The 13,866-nt window shown below is 31.3% G+C and overlaps 2 protein-coding genes and 1 long non-coding RNA gene across 6 annotated transcripts; 1 reads left to right on the forward strand and 2 right to left on the reverse strand.

The window, feature by feature from the left end:
• Window positions 1–753: 753 nt before the first annotated feature.
• LOC105201742 (aminopeptidase N) lies at window positions 754–8,815 on the reverse strand. Of its 2 annotated transcripts, XM_039456564.1 has the most exons (12): window positions 6,784–8,815; window positions 5,974–6,613; window positions 5,254–5,730; window positions 4,560–4,743; window positions 4,010–4,175; window positions 3,751–3,832; window positions 3,071–3,429; window positions 2,502–2,788; window positions 2,161–2,393; window positions 1,723–2,040; window positions 1,556–1,625; window positions 754–1,298 (listed from the first exon to the last, which is right to left on the reverse strand). In XM_039456564.1, the coding sequence occupies exons 2-12, from the start codon at window positions 6,447–6,449 to the stop codon at window positions 1,173–1,175; spliced, it is 2,778 nt and encodes a 925-aa protein (XP_039312498.1). In that variant the 5' UTR covers window positions 6,450–6,613; window positions 6,784–8,815; the 3' UTR covers window positions 754–1,172. The 2 variants fall into 2 exon arrangements, with proteins under 2 accessions (XP_039312498.1, XP_039312499.1); XM_039456565.1 differs by lacking the exon at window positions 6,784–8,815 and having other exon boundaries at window positions 5,974–6,766.
• A 274-nt stretch (window positions 8,816–9,089) lies between these two features.
• On the forward strand, window positions 9,090–10,035 carry LOC105201734. The gene is made up of 2 exons (XR_005576142.1): window positions 9,090–9,225; window positions 9,788–10,035. It is a non-coding gene; the product is annotated as an uncharacterized LOC105201734 (long non-coding RNA).
• A 474-nt stretch (window positions 10,036–10,509) lies between these two features.
• Window positions 10,510–13,671, reverse strand: LOC105201733 (elongation factor Ts, mitochondrial). 3 transcript variants are annotated; one of them, XM_011169897.2, is made up of 4 exons: window positions 13,604–13,671; window positions 12,835–12,990; window positions 11,262–11,793; window positions 10,510–10,975 (listed from the first exon to the last, which is right to left on the reverse strand). In XM_011169897.2, exons 2-4 carry the CDS (start codon window positions 12,988–12,990, stop codon window positions 10,752–10,754), a joined length of 912 nt encoding a protein of 303 aa, XP_011168199.1. In that variant the 5' UTR covers window positions 13,604–13,671; the 3' UTR covers window positions 10,510–10,751. The 3 variants fall into 3 exon arrangements, with proteins under 3 accessions (XP_011168199.1, XP_011168200.1, XP_011168202.1); XM_011169898.3 differs by lacking the exon at window positions 13,604–13,671 and adding an exon at window positions 13,083–13,597; XM_011169900.3 differs by lacking the exon at window positions 13,604–13,671 and having other exon boundaries at window positions 11,262–11,809; window positions 12,835–13,597.
• Between the last annotated feature and the right edge of the window lie 195 nt (window positions 13,672–13,866).

The following is a 13,866-nucleotide window of genomic DNA, read 5'->3' on the forward strand; positions in this document are numbered from 1 at the left end:
AAGTTCTATTTTCATTTTTGTTCTGCGTTTTTTCAACTCATTAATTTGAAAATCGATTGTCGGTAAACAATAACCGGAAATCGCGGGTCGCCAACCAAATAATGAATCGCCTTTGAAACCACGTTAGAAGAAAGAATTATACTTTTCAATCCCGACAATGATTCAAACCACTCCTTTCCGACAAACCGGTGCAAACACTTTTCTATAATTATTTCCATACTTCTTATTAAGTTTAGCCAATTTTATTAATTGGCTATGATTTTTTTAAATTATTAATTTAACATTTATTTAACATTAATTTAATATTTACTTTATATTAATTTTTTATTTGAAACAATAATTTCAAAAACATTATCTAAACGTTTGTTTAACATTAATTTAATATTTATTTCACATTAATTTTTTTATTTAAAATAACATTTTTTACGTATAAGTTTATAATTGTCAGAATTAATTTTATATTTCATTGAAACATTAGTAGAGGACCTTATACAATTTCTCATACTTTTCTCATTTGTATTATCTATGTTAAAAGATGTGAGGATAAGAAATATCAATAAATTTATAAAAATAAAAAAATCTACTAATGTAATCTTCTCACAATATTTCAATACACACACAATTTTATTCAAAAACGTTATATTTTGTAAATATTAAAATTAATATTGTTCTAACAAGGAGAATGTTTGAGAATAATGAAAAAAATGAGGTAACCTTATGAATGATTTATTATAAGGTAAGAAATACATATTATAAGTTTTAAAAATTTAATGTGTGACATTAATAATATAATACAAAATTATTTATTTTTAATGACAATGACTCGAGATAATAAAAAATTTTAAACAAGTTTTAATATAGCTTATCGCTCACAATGTACTTTAATATATTCCATAATTTTAAATATTTAAACATAAATATGAAAAGACTTAATTTTGCCTCAGCGGGTCATAGTGCTAAATAATAATTTTTTAAACTTCCGATCTATGCAAATTGCGCGCCGTATATTCATCAGTTTTGAAACATAGTTATTGTACATATAAAGCTGGAATACTTAATATCATAAATTAAATTGACGAGTAATTAAATAGATAATAAGTATTTTAAACTGAGCATACTGAGCTCAAAGTAGAAACTATATGAATAAAGATGACCGTTAATAATTAAATTCATTAAGTTAAAAATAATTCGAAGTAGCTTATTTGATTTTTAATTTGGAAAGAACGCGCTTTTGCCTTGCTAATAATAATATTAATATAATCTTTATTTCCCAGTCTTTGATCCAGATCATGGATAATCTGAAAAAAATATTGTTTCAAGTTTATATTTAATAAGTAGTCTGTTATCGCGGTTTCATAAAAGAAAAATTTAATATAACATTATGCTGCAACAATCTCTCATTTTCGACATGGTTTAAATTGTATAATTGATAGTTGCAAATCTGCATGCGTGGGCGCATACACACAAACACATTGACAAAGCAAAGAATGGGAGATTCTGCATATGCAATAATATAAGTCAGATAATTTTTATTATAAAACTTAAAAATACTTACCTTTTCAATGGTACTTTGAGAATATATATGATTAATGATAACAGTTAAGGCTACATTTGTGCTGATACTTCTATAAAAGCAAAAAAAAAGACAAATATAATTTTACATAAAATTTTATCAGAATTACTCGCCACAGTACTCATTAAAAAAAAAAACAATTTTCTTACTTAGGTAATTTTAATGACTCCACAAATGATAATATACTAGTATCCATACAGTAGCTGTTAGCATTCTTCGCAAGGATAGAAAGAAATGTGTTTGCGTAACATCGATTAATTGCAGTATCTCGTGTGTCATTTCTGAGTCGCTCCGATAATTCGTCTAACACGTGTTCCAAAGAATCATGAAGATGAGAACAAGGTAAGTATGGCAAAAGGTTGCAGTCAGGTTTTGCTAACCATGTATTCTTTAAATTGGTAAACAAATCATTATCAGTTTTTATTAAACCTTTGCAGTATATCCATGCTTTCCAAATTGCTAGAAAACTGCAATTTTTAGAGAAAATTAAATCACACGCTGTAACTTAGTTATCTGGCGAATAATTTGTCTTGGTACATAAAAAAAATGTGATTATAAAGAAATTATTGTTTATAGAAGTATATTACTTGTATTTATTATCCGCGACAAGATGCAATATATGATTGGCCATTGTTATGCAGTCAGAGTGTTCTAATATGCACGCCCATTTTACGATCTCCTGTCTTAAACATTTAGTAAAATCGTCATCCGGTAACCTCGGTCTTAAACATTTAGTAGGATCGTCTTCCGGTAACCTCCATGCTCGTTCTTCGTATCCTAATTTCTTCAGAGGCTCATCCAACAATAATCTCAATTTTTCCTAAAATGATATAAGTTCTACATTCGTTGTAAGTGCATGAACATCTTCGACCTATGCAATTAGGTCTCCTCACTCTTACTTTATGATTACCCCATTGTCGTCTATTACCTGGATATCAGCAATGAAGCTTTCGTATTTTGAAAAGGGAAACATATTTGACATATATTCAAGTGCTTTGAACATGGGATACCATGCTGCATAATCTGTCTCTCGTGATAAGTATTCAGTGAGTTCCCAGAACACAGATGCTTTCAGCTTGCTTTCAATCACTAGGTGAAATACGTCGTCTATGACTTTAGCACGATTAATGACGCTTATATCTTTATATTTTGACGAATTCAAGAAAAGTGCAAGTTCGTGCAAGTTCTTTGGCTCATAATTGACTCGGAAGTATCCTGTTTCACAGAAAAAATATATTTAATTATAGTAAATGCATTTTATGGGATTAAGAGAAACATCTTTCTATTTTTTCTTTTTTTATGTTAAGCATAGAACACATGTATTAGAAATTATAGCGTCTGTACACAAGTTTACGTTGCACACGTGCGCACTACTTTAATTAACCATCTCACGTAAATAGATACAAAATTGAAAAATAGTAAAAATAAAAAGAGTACGACAGAAAGGCAACATAGTTGAAAGTTTCAAGCGAGATAAATAGAACAGCAAACATTTACCAGCTTGTTTAATGTCAACCATTATCCAACCCTCGTCAGCATATGTGTGTGTCAAAAATAAATTCGGTGATTCTGGTGAAAGCCATTCTGTATGATTATCAGAATCAATACCATCTAGATGATATCCTGAAATTAAAATTATACGAATCCACCATTTACCATAAGACCATTTAGCATAACTGTCTACGAATCTTTGCGTTAATTTTCCAAAAGAATAATTGTCTTGTGTCCATCTCAAGATAGGATAGTGCTTGTACAATAGCCAATTTGGGAACTCATCTGGTACATGATACTCATACACTTTAGCCATGCTTTTTTGCATAGACCAGAACGCATTAGGAAGCACTAAACTGAACTTGCTAAATAAAAGAATTTATTGTTAAAGATTGTAAAGGATATTATTTATTGTAAATAAATATGATGTTATAAATAAGTTTATAATGCATATGTAGCTGATAATTGTGTAAAACTGCTAGTGAGTAAGTAGAACGAAGTAAATTAAATAGAAGAGTCCTCCTCTATTACGATCTCATAATACAATAATTATTGAGAAATTAATAAATAAAGCTTTAGAAATGAGCGAGTATTGTGTTAAATTTATTATTTTATAACGTTATCAGCTAGATTTTATGTTGTTGCTATATTAGATCATTCTTGTATTGTAGTTAGACGTTACTCACTGCTTGTATAGATATGCGTGAACACCTTCTCGAAACACACGATCACTTATTAGATCTCGAAGCATCCGTAAAACAATAGGTACTACGGCATTAAAATATATCAAATGTAATTATATTACTATGTCAAATGTAATTCATTATAAAATGTAATCGGATATGAGCTTTGGTTTGAACTACATTTTTTTCTTACATCTTATCCTTTTCTTTAATAATATTTACAATATTGTACATAATTATTGAATTATTAACAAGATGTTACCCTTAATGAAACGTGGACAACTGAAAGGTGACTCAATTTCCGAGAGACTGTTAACTTCTGAAGGATTCATAAAGAAATGAGTCATGTTAGTATAAAAATCAAAATGGAGAGCTTCATATTGATTCTGAACTATAAAAAAATCCATTGTTTCGGAATTATTGAAGGACTGAAAACAAAGTTTAATAATTAAATAATATTTTAGAATTATTAACTAGTATGTGATGCTGCACATTGAACACTTGTCTCTTGGCTCATTATTTCTAAGATAGAGAGAGTGGAAGAAAAAAGAAAGAAAAATTCTACTGTATTTTTTTTAAGTTTAAAAATTATAAGAAAATATTAAAATGTGTTGTAACAAAATTGTGAGAAAATTAAAAGTTTCTTTGTTTATACAACGTTTTTACAAATTATTTTAGTATAGCACTATACTTTAGTTTAAATATATATAAAATATTTTTAGAATTTCTCTTAATAGAGATTATATAAATTTTTGAACGTGTGTGGCAAGATAAATTTTAGATTTTGTTATATTAGTAATAAAAGTAGATACCTTGACGATAGCTTCTTCTCCAAATAAAGTAGCAAGACCGTCATATAACCAAAAATCATACAACCAAGATGCACTGATTACGTTACCAAACCATTGATATGCTATTTTTGGTGCTATTAAACGTGCCACTTTTATTTTATGCATAACAGGATCTAATTCCTCATTATAAATTACATCTGATTCCCTAAAAATTATTACGAATGGTGTATTATATACGAAATCATTATTTATTTAATTTCGAATAATATAACTTTTTTACACATTACCCTTGAATGTATACTTTCTAATTAAGAAAAACAGATAAATTAATCAATTCATGTTATTACATACATGTTAAAATTAGCCGTAAATTCGTGCGTATTTCTTTTTTAATGTTCTAATTCGATACTTTATAATCGTATAAAACTTAATGCTTTATATGCATTACTTTCAATTGACACGCATGATAATGGCTAATTATTTGCAATTTGCACACATTGATAATAGCTAACTGTAATATCTGACTTTATTATACTGGAAGACTTCATAGTCATAGCTTAATATTTTACATGTGATAACACAAAATAAGTATTTCATCTAATTTTCTTAATAAAATTGGAAAATGTAAACTAAAGTGAGCATACGCCTAAACGTTAAAATTAATAATTTACAAATAATTCTGTTTTTTAATGCATTATTGTATATTTAGAATTACCTATGAAAAATGAGTCCCCATTTCGATATACCGTCGTGTGGAAAGTTTGGAATTACAATGTGATCCATTTTTGGAATAGTTATTCTATTAAATTCAGTTTGCAAATGCGAGGTAACACTTCCAATTAAATAACTTGCAAATTTCAAAGACTCTATTGAACGATTTGTGCACCATAGAGAGATATATTCTGTGAGATATAATCTGTGCAGCACAGTGAGAGGTACGTTAACTTCTTCAAAATTGGTCACAACAATAGCAACTTGATAAATGGATATTGGAGGAATAACATTGAACCGTGTCAACATGGAATTTTCTACATGATCTATGTATCTCCTTTCCGCTGGCATGTTGGATATAGCCGTAAAATTAACGTGATTCTTTATGGAAATGGTAAAGGTGGCCTTCAACTGCGGGTCATCCCAACAGGGAAAGATCCGTGGGGGTCCAGTTACTCCGACGTGTGTTGCAATCAACCATCTATCAAATTTTAATGATTTTATTTAAATAATATCGCAAGTATAATAAGTTTTCCATAGTAGTGTCGTTGTTCTCGAGAATTAGAAGTATAAAAGCAAACAAATAACACTGGCATATTGTTAAATAATAATTCTAATTACGTTTTTCATAATATGAAACGTATCAACATTTTAGTATTGAATGGATTAATTATTTGTGATTAATTAAGAAATGTGTTTTATCAGCTTTTTAACATTTACTTACAGCTTATTTCCATTATCGACATGGGATCTTATGATGAAGTCATCTGTCATTATATTGTCGGATTTAAGCTTCAAGGTGTAAATACCAGGAAATACATTGAGAAATTGAAATTCTCTTTCAGAGGCACGGTTTGCCACATCGATCGCTCGATAAACTACACCGTTACTTGTAATCAATTTTACCTTTTGATAATCTATAGGTATCTCTGAATGTATTCTTATATATTGTGCCAAATGACGGACATGGATTGTTACACTAGTTTCTCCGTAACAGGAAATGTAGTTATATTCATTTGTTAACACATTTTCCTTACTAAAATTCGTTGTTATACTAAAGTTTAATTGATAATGTATCGGTAGGACCATTGGTAAGCCATAGTCGATTGGAATGCTGGATTCATTCTGCGACTTGCCACTGGTAAATGTAATTGCGATGTTGATGAATATTAAGATGCTGCATACGTTGTCCAGAATCATGTTGCATCAATTCTTGTTACAGGAATTTGTGGGAACGTTTCTACTTTATAAAAGATAGATAGATCGTTATTAGTAAAAGTACCGCGATCAGTTCATGCTTCCATGTCTGCACGCGTTTGAAAACATCACCCGTGGTCTCATGTATCCTTGTTGTTCACCGAATACTAAACAAAGATAAAATAATACGCGAGTAATATTTTCTCAACCGTTGAAACCGTAGATAATCATATAATACATAGAGCAAATTATATGTAAGTGGTTAACGTTAATAAGTTTTACTATTTTAATTGTAGTAATTAATAACAGTAATTTTAAATTTCAAAGAATTGCTTACTTGCTATTTTAGTGTAATTTAGTTTATCTTGAATTTTAAACATGCAGCTCTCGTAATTGCGATCTTATCCTTCTCAGAGATCACCGCAAACTAACAGTTATTTTGAAAACAAATCTCACGTTGGTACAAAATGTCACTTTTGTCAAACAACCTTTATTTTAGATATCCTACAAGAGATGAAAACACAGCTCGTTGGAAAGTGTTGTCAAACATTGTCGACAATTTCTCACGAAATAGAATTGATGGAATACGAAACATTTAAAGTAAATTTATTCAAATGTTTGAATTTTGCTAGCATAACTTAATAATTTATTACATACTGTTATAAACAAAATAATAGTTAATAATTAATGTTTATATAATATTACATTTATTAAGTTTTAATATATACTTTTACTTTATTATGTATTTTAATATAACGTATAATTTTCTATGTTTAAAAATAAATGTGAAAAGGCATATGTTGATCTCGGCGGACCTAACAATTAATGCTGAATAATATTTATTGTAATTTCCAATCTATGCAAACTGCACGCCGCATATTCATCGGATTTGAAACATAAGTCATTGCATGATGTATTACCTAATATGTATTACCATAAATTGAATTAACGAGCAATTTAATGGACAATAAGTAATCTAAATTGAGCTCAAAGAGTTAATTTGACTGGTTGTTAATATTATATTTATAACTTTAAATGATACAATGATACTTATTGAGAATGTTTCCTTTTAATGATATATCATATTTCGATGTAAGTTTCAACCTTTTAATCATTGTATTCTCCCCTGTGTTATGAAATAACATAAAGTAAATAATCAAATCATGTAAACATATGTAATATAAATAACAGATAAATTTTTGAAATTTTACCCATATTATAACAAAAACGTAAAGAATTGAAAATCGATAAATTAAAGTGTGTTACAATATCATTGAAGTCTATTATTAAAAAATAGTATTGAGTATCTATATTAATAACATGGAGTACCTTGATTCATACTATTAAAATAATATTTATATTAAAAAAATATTTTTTCTACAGTTTTCAACATATTAAAGAGCCTTCCGAAGAGTTGCAGTTGATTCCAATATTGGTTATTCAACAAAAAATTAATAACTTTCGAAAAAGCCGATTCTCCGTATGCATGGGTGAAATGCTAGTTTTTTTCGAAGAGTTCTGTGTGCGAAAAAATATTTTTCCATCGTTAATACTATTAGATTCCCCATGACTAAAAATCCCCATTGTGTCCCTTTAAACAGAAAATAATTTTATACAATTTTAATTCGTATTAGTTTTGGTTTTTATGTATATATTATTATGTTATTGTATTATTATATTGTGTTTCTTGTACATCTACTGTTATTTTGTATTATTCCTTATCTTATTCCAGCACGACGGAACGTCTCTTTTAATCAGACATCGGATTTCCGGAAACGATATAAATTAGATTCGATCCGGTCCTCGAAACAAAGTGCGCTCGCTGCACATTTTTCCTTGACAGACGGCAGCGGCCGAGGGATGCGGGTCTCATTGACAAATATCAGGGATCTGTCCGCGTCTTACCACCCTTCGAGGACGCGAGGATGGATTGGCGGAACGAAGAATCGGATCAGTCGAGCGGTATATCGAAGTAGAGAGACGCTCATTACGAGCCTCCTTGTAACGGACAACGTGCGTTTTCTCTTTTCGGACAGTCGAGAACCTGAAGTGGGATGAGAATGATCATCCTGCGACCGGGACGAGAAGTACTGCCGCCGACACTGTCTCTTTGGACCGCAGCGTCTGCTCCCAAGGAGTTCAGGTTTATTGAAACAATTAAAATTAAACATAATCGGACAAGTCAAATTTCTAAAGTTTAACAATTTTGTAACAGTTTCATTTAATTATTATTATTTAATTTCAATTTCTAATTTGAGGAAACTTATATTTGACTTTATATTGATTTTTAATTATATAAAACGATCGTGCAGATACATTTTTAAATGATTGACAAATAAATATAATAATATTTGAATAATTACAATCTAAGAATAAAAGAACAATAAAGATTGTGTTATAAATTGTAAAATAAAGAATATATAAATAAATAATCAAATTTTTAATTAATTGTTTTAAGATTTACAAGCTGGTAATTTTAATCATTCAATTTTCTGTTCATGCAGGTTAAACGTTTTAAAATAAAGTCTATTGTGTTTTCTCACGATGAATTTATTTTATTTAGGTTGGAAGTGGAATTTATAAGGATATTGGAAGTTTCACGTCTGCTTTGGAGAACCTGAATCTTGCGACGAAGGATCACCCGGAATTTACAACAGGCGATTTACAAACGGATTACTTTAATGATTCCGAACAGGAGGATACTGTTCCAGTTTTTAAGACAAGAGAAAAATCTACCTTTCAATTAGTGATTCAGGGACCGGAAATTTTAATTTTTCAGGTACGAAAATATATGTCCTAGTTTTAGCCATGATTTATTTGAGAAAAAAATTACAGAGAAAAATGAGGTTTCTTTCACCTACTTTTTAAATCGATTTGACTTATTTAAAAAAATATAAAAGATTTGTGATATTTATAAAGAAATTCTAAATGAGTTGAGATATTAAAAAGATAATATAGTATACATTCAGAAAAAAATTACAATTGTATATAAGTGACAAGTTTTATACATAAAATTAATGTGTGTATATATATATATATATATATATATATATATATATATATATATAAGAGAGAGAGAGAGAGAGAGAGAGAGAGAGAGAGAGCTTAATATATTTAACATTTCAAATATAAAGATATTCCCAAAACACAAGAACGTTCCTTTTTCTGTATCATTATTTCATTGCTATCATTTTTTCTCCGAGTGTACAGGCCAAGAATTTACGTTTTTCTGAAAATTTAATTTGTTTATATGCATATGTAGAATTTAAAAATCTTATCGCATCAAAAAATATTAAATATTAAAAATTAGAAGGATTAATAATTAACAATTGATTTTACAGGGCACCAGGTATTCCCCGGCAGACATCGCGCCTTACTGGAAAAAGGACTCTCGAATGTGGTTGTGGAAGTCGGTCAGGCTCGCGAGAAAGCTGAGGAGGATCAAAGCAAAAACTGCTCCTGCGGGCGCTTTATATCGCGAGAATCTTTCATAGCATTTTATTCGACTATATAGATACGAATTTTTGAATCGTAATTTTATTTTGTTTTATATTTCTTATATATTTTAACGTTTAAACAATATTGATGATGCGAGATATTTTTTTATATTTATCAAAAAATTAATAAAATAATACAAAAAAGTTCAGACAAAAATAAAAAAATCTCAATTTTTTGCACTTAAGTAATCAAGATGATTTATGTAAAGTTTTATTTCTGAGCTTAATTGTTCTGTAAATAAACAAAGCTTGTTTATTTACGAGACAACTAATCTCTACATCGCAATAAAATATAAATCGTTTCGAATACTTAAAATATTTCCATAAAAAATTCAGATTTTTGCCATTATTTCTTAATTATATTTTCATTGGCACATTTCTACTTTTTATTTAAATAATTATTTTTATTCCCTGTAGAGCATATATTGCTGCAAAATTTTTGTACTATTTTCAAAATGCAATATAGAATTTGTAAGTTTTTCATAACTTTTCTATTATTTTAAAAATAGATGTAATACATCCTTAAAATTTGGCACGAATTAAAAGGATAAATAAAATAATAATAGTTTACGCTAGGCTATAGTCGATTTTATTACAGTAATGCGATACTGCACAGAACATTAAGATTGAATGATCATTAATGTGTCCAAACGCTCGTTCTTAAAGATAAACAATTAACTATTTGTCTTACACGATCTTTTCGCTCCTTTTCGATTTCATAACAAAAATAACAACCATTATCATGAAAATTAATGTTAACGATAGATAATGCGAAACAATCGAGTAATCATGAAGAACGCAGTCAATATCAGCCGCAGGTCTGTACGCTCTTAAGCGTTGGCTCCTCGTCGAGCTCCTCGCCGATTTCGAAACGCGCAAAATCAACGATCTCGGCGTGCGACTCCGCCAGTAATTGCTGCACAGAAAGACTAGGATCGAGCAGGAACTCCTGGTAAATCATGCATTGCTCTTCGTCCGCGTTGTTGTGCGGCTCGTCTACTCGCGGGTTTCCAATCTTTTGCGGGTCCATGCCTGCAAAGAACAAATAATTATGAAAGTCGCTTTAATTTTCTTCTCCTAATTCAACTATCTTTATGACTAGTGTTCTTAACTCGGAAAAATTCTCAGAAATTTTGAGAAAAAAATCGATTTAAAAGTCCCAACTTTGTATAAGCTATTAAGCTACTTTAAATTTAAAAAATATTATCTTCTATCCTATGTAAAATACAATTTACATAACTGATTGAATACACATAATTTAGACTATTTATATTTTACATTTAATGCCTAAAAATAAAGAACACTAGACGAGACTTACCGATAATATGCTGGCAGAGCTGCGTACCCAACAGATTTTCGCTTTCCTTACGCCTGATAGCCACTAAAGCACCGTATTTGCCAAAAGATATAGGTATCGGATTCATCGGCGCTGGATGCGTACAACCAAATAGCGTCACGTCTGGCGATTGCACGCTGATGGCCAGGGCGCGTCTCAAACTAATATTTTCGCCCACATTGCCGATAGCCAGGGCGGAATGATCGCTCAGAGGTTTGCCGTCTGCGGCTGGCAGATTTTTGAGAACGTCAGCGTGAAAAATGGTCCGTTGCACTTCGTTCTGAATTTCCTGCAACCTCGCGTGACTCAGTACAGCGGAGATCACCGTCTCTGCGAGGCTATGGAACTTTTTGTTCCGTGCTACAAAATCGGTCTCGCAGTTGATTTCGGCCAGGGCGGCGTGACGCCCGTCGACCGTCACCGAGATCAGTCCTTGACTGGTGTTACGACCCTTCAGCTTGGCCGCCTGGGTCCAACCATACTGTTGCGCCTGTTCCCTCAGCCACTTTTCAGCCTGGAGCAAGGAAGAACTAAGAGATTCTATCATAAGTCGATTAGAGTCGCAGGACTGCATGCTTCGAGCAATCATAGGGTGCCATCCTTACAGAAATGCAATACTGGCAGTATCAAATTAGCTAGTAATTATTATTCTTTATTTCAAGAATTCTCTAAATTTATATATAATGTCGGTAATCAAAAGGAAACAATACAGATAAAAGAATTCCAGGTAAATGTATGTGAAAAAAATATAGATTAATATTTTTGGCTGTACAATTACAAATGTCTTAATTATATTTTTTTTACTACCTAACAAATTAAATTTTTTTCGTGTATGCATGTACAAGGTATGTCCGGAAAGTATAAGACTTTGTACTGTAGCAAGAGAAAGAGTTAATCTTGGTCAATATCAATAATGCCTCCTACAAAGTACTAGCCATTGGAAAGCACAATTCTCTTTTAGTGACTTTCTGCTACTTCCAGAAGCACTTTTTAAAGTTAGCTTTCAGAATAGCCAACAACTTCCTTGTCGCATTTTGTTTTACACCTTCTACATCTTTAAATCTTTTTTATAGCTTGTAATAACTTTGAACATTTCAGGATTGTTTCTGTCAGCATTCGTAGAATGAATTTATTCAGTCACTATAAAATGTGACGCAAACAAGTTTGGAAGTTTACACAATTGTGTATAAAAAAATCTTAAAAATCTTAGAATATTTCATAATTAATATATATGAAAAATTTTGAGAAAAGATGTAAACTTTCTAATTTTTTCTGAGTATTTTTGAACAACTCATATACAAAATTTAAGAAAATTATAAAATTAGACAGATATTCTGAAAAATTCTGAAAAAAAACTTGTCACCAGGAATACATAGAAAAACAAATGTTAAACAATACATAATTGATATTCGACTCATAAAACTGTCAGTATCATTCGTTAATGTTTGATTGCCAACAGTGGACCAACATCGAGTCATATTTCTGATGTTAGCAAACTTCACCTGGAAATAATTACAAACCACTTTAACACTGGTATTTCTATAGTAATGCTTACCTTGTCCATGTCATTCTCGTGTAGCTCTAGAGCTTTCTTGCAGTTCGCAAAAGTGTATCCAGTCTTCTTGCGCAGCTTGGCCAGCAGAGATTTATTCGTGGTCTGCCAGAGCAGGTTGTTCGTGTGAATCAGGCGGAACATCTGGGCCGGAATCATCTAGAGAATACATCACAATGTCAATTTTTGAAATAACAAATGAATGATAGGGAAGTGTGCCAATTTAAGAGGCTACAGCTCGATGTACGGACTCCGTTTGATACAAATGCTGGTTGCAGGGAAGAAACTGTGTCATGTAGGAGAAATCAGAGCATCAATCCAAGCAGAGATCGCGAGGAAATTATGCGGTGACGCGCCACGTCGCCCTGGTCTCCAGGTTCTCGAGACGCAGGTGGTCTTCCGGAACATAACCTAAAAGAGAGACTCGCACGCGAGAGCCGGGAACTGCTCGTCTCGTCGAAGGGGGAAAAGAGCAGAGGCACGCGAGAATTGTCTTGCCGATTCCGCAGAGGTTCGCGGGTTTCGTTAATTCCGCCTGCCAAATGCCAAATCGATCGTTGCCACGTTGCCTAGAGACTGCGATCGAGGGTGCTAGTTTGCGAATGTCCGAACACGGCTGTAAATGACACGGGGATCCGCGTGACTCACGCGAACGCGAAACAGTTTGGCCGTTGATTACAGCGAGACGCTGCCGCACAAATATTCATAGTAGATCAGCCTGATATTCGCGAATCTACAGCTATATCGCGGGTGATCAACGCAAAACGCTCACCGTGTTTGAAGGTTAGAGCACAACACAGACCCGTAATCATTCCTCCAACAAGAGGGCGTTCTCGGGCCCTCCCCTAAATATCCCTTTCCTGTCTGAAGCGGGAATATCGGTGTATTTTTAAATAATTATTGTGATAATAAATTTAAATAAATATTTAAAATAATATTTATAAATATTTTAGTGACATAATAAGAATTATTAGTGTGCATGTTTATCATAATATTATTATGATTCTATTATATTTTATTTCATTATAATATATT

Source organism: Solenopsis invicta, chromosome 13, assembly GCF_016802725.1.
Source record: "Solenopsis invicta isolate M01_SB chromosome 13, UNIL_Sinv_3.0, whole genome shotgun sequence".
Classification (NCBI taxonomy): Eukaryota; Metazoa; Arthropoda; class Insecta; order Hymenoptera; family Formicidae; genus Solenopsis; species Solenopsis invicta.

What these genes read in the sequence shown, in the direction of transcription:
- LOC105201733 (XM_011169897.2), bottom strand. Translation starts at nt 12,990, where the DNA reads ATGATTCCGGCCCAGATGTTCCGCCTGATTCACACGAACAACCTGCTC. An exon ending in ACGAGAATGACATGGACAAG is followed by an intron (nt 11,794 to 12,834) that starts GTAAGCATTACT and finishes TCCTTGCTCCAG; the next exon opens with GCTGAAAAGTGGCTGAGGGA. An exon ending in GCTCTGCCAGCATATTATCG is followed by an intron (nt 10,976 to 11,261) that starts GTAAGTCTCGTC and finishes TGTTCTTTGCAG; the next exon opens with GCATGGACCCGCAAAAGATT.
- LOC105201742 (XM_039456564.1), bottom strand. Translation starts at nt 6,449, where the DNA reads ATGATTCTGGACAACGTATGCAGCATCTTAATATTCATCAACATCGCA. An exon ending in GTCGATAATGGAAATAAGCT is followed by an intron (nt 5,731 to 5,973) that starts GTAAGTAAATGT and finishes AAAATTTGATAG; the next exon opens with ATGGTTGATTGCAACACACG. An exon ending in GAGTCATTAAAATTACCTAA is followed by an intron (nt 1,626 to 1,722) that starts GTAAGAAAATTG and finishes TTGCTTTTATAG; the next exon opens with AAGTATCAGCACAAATGTAG.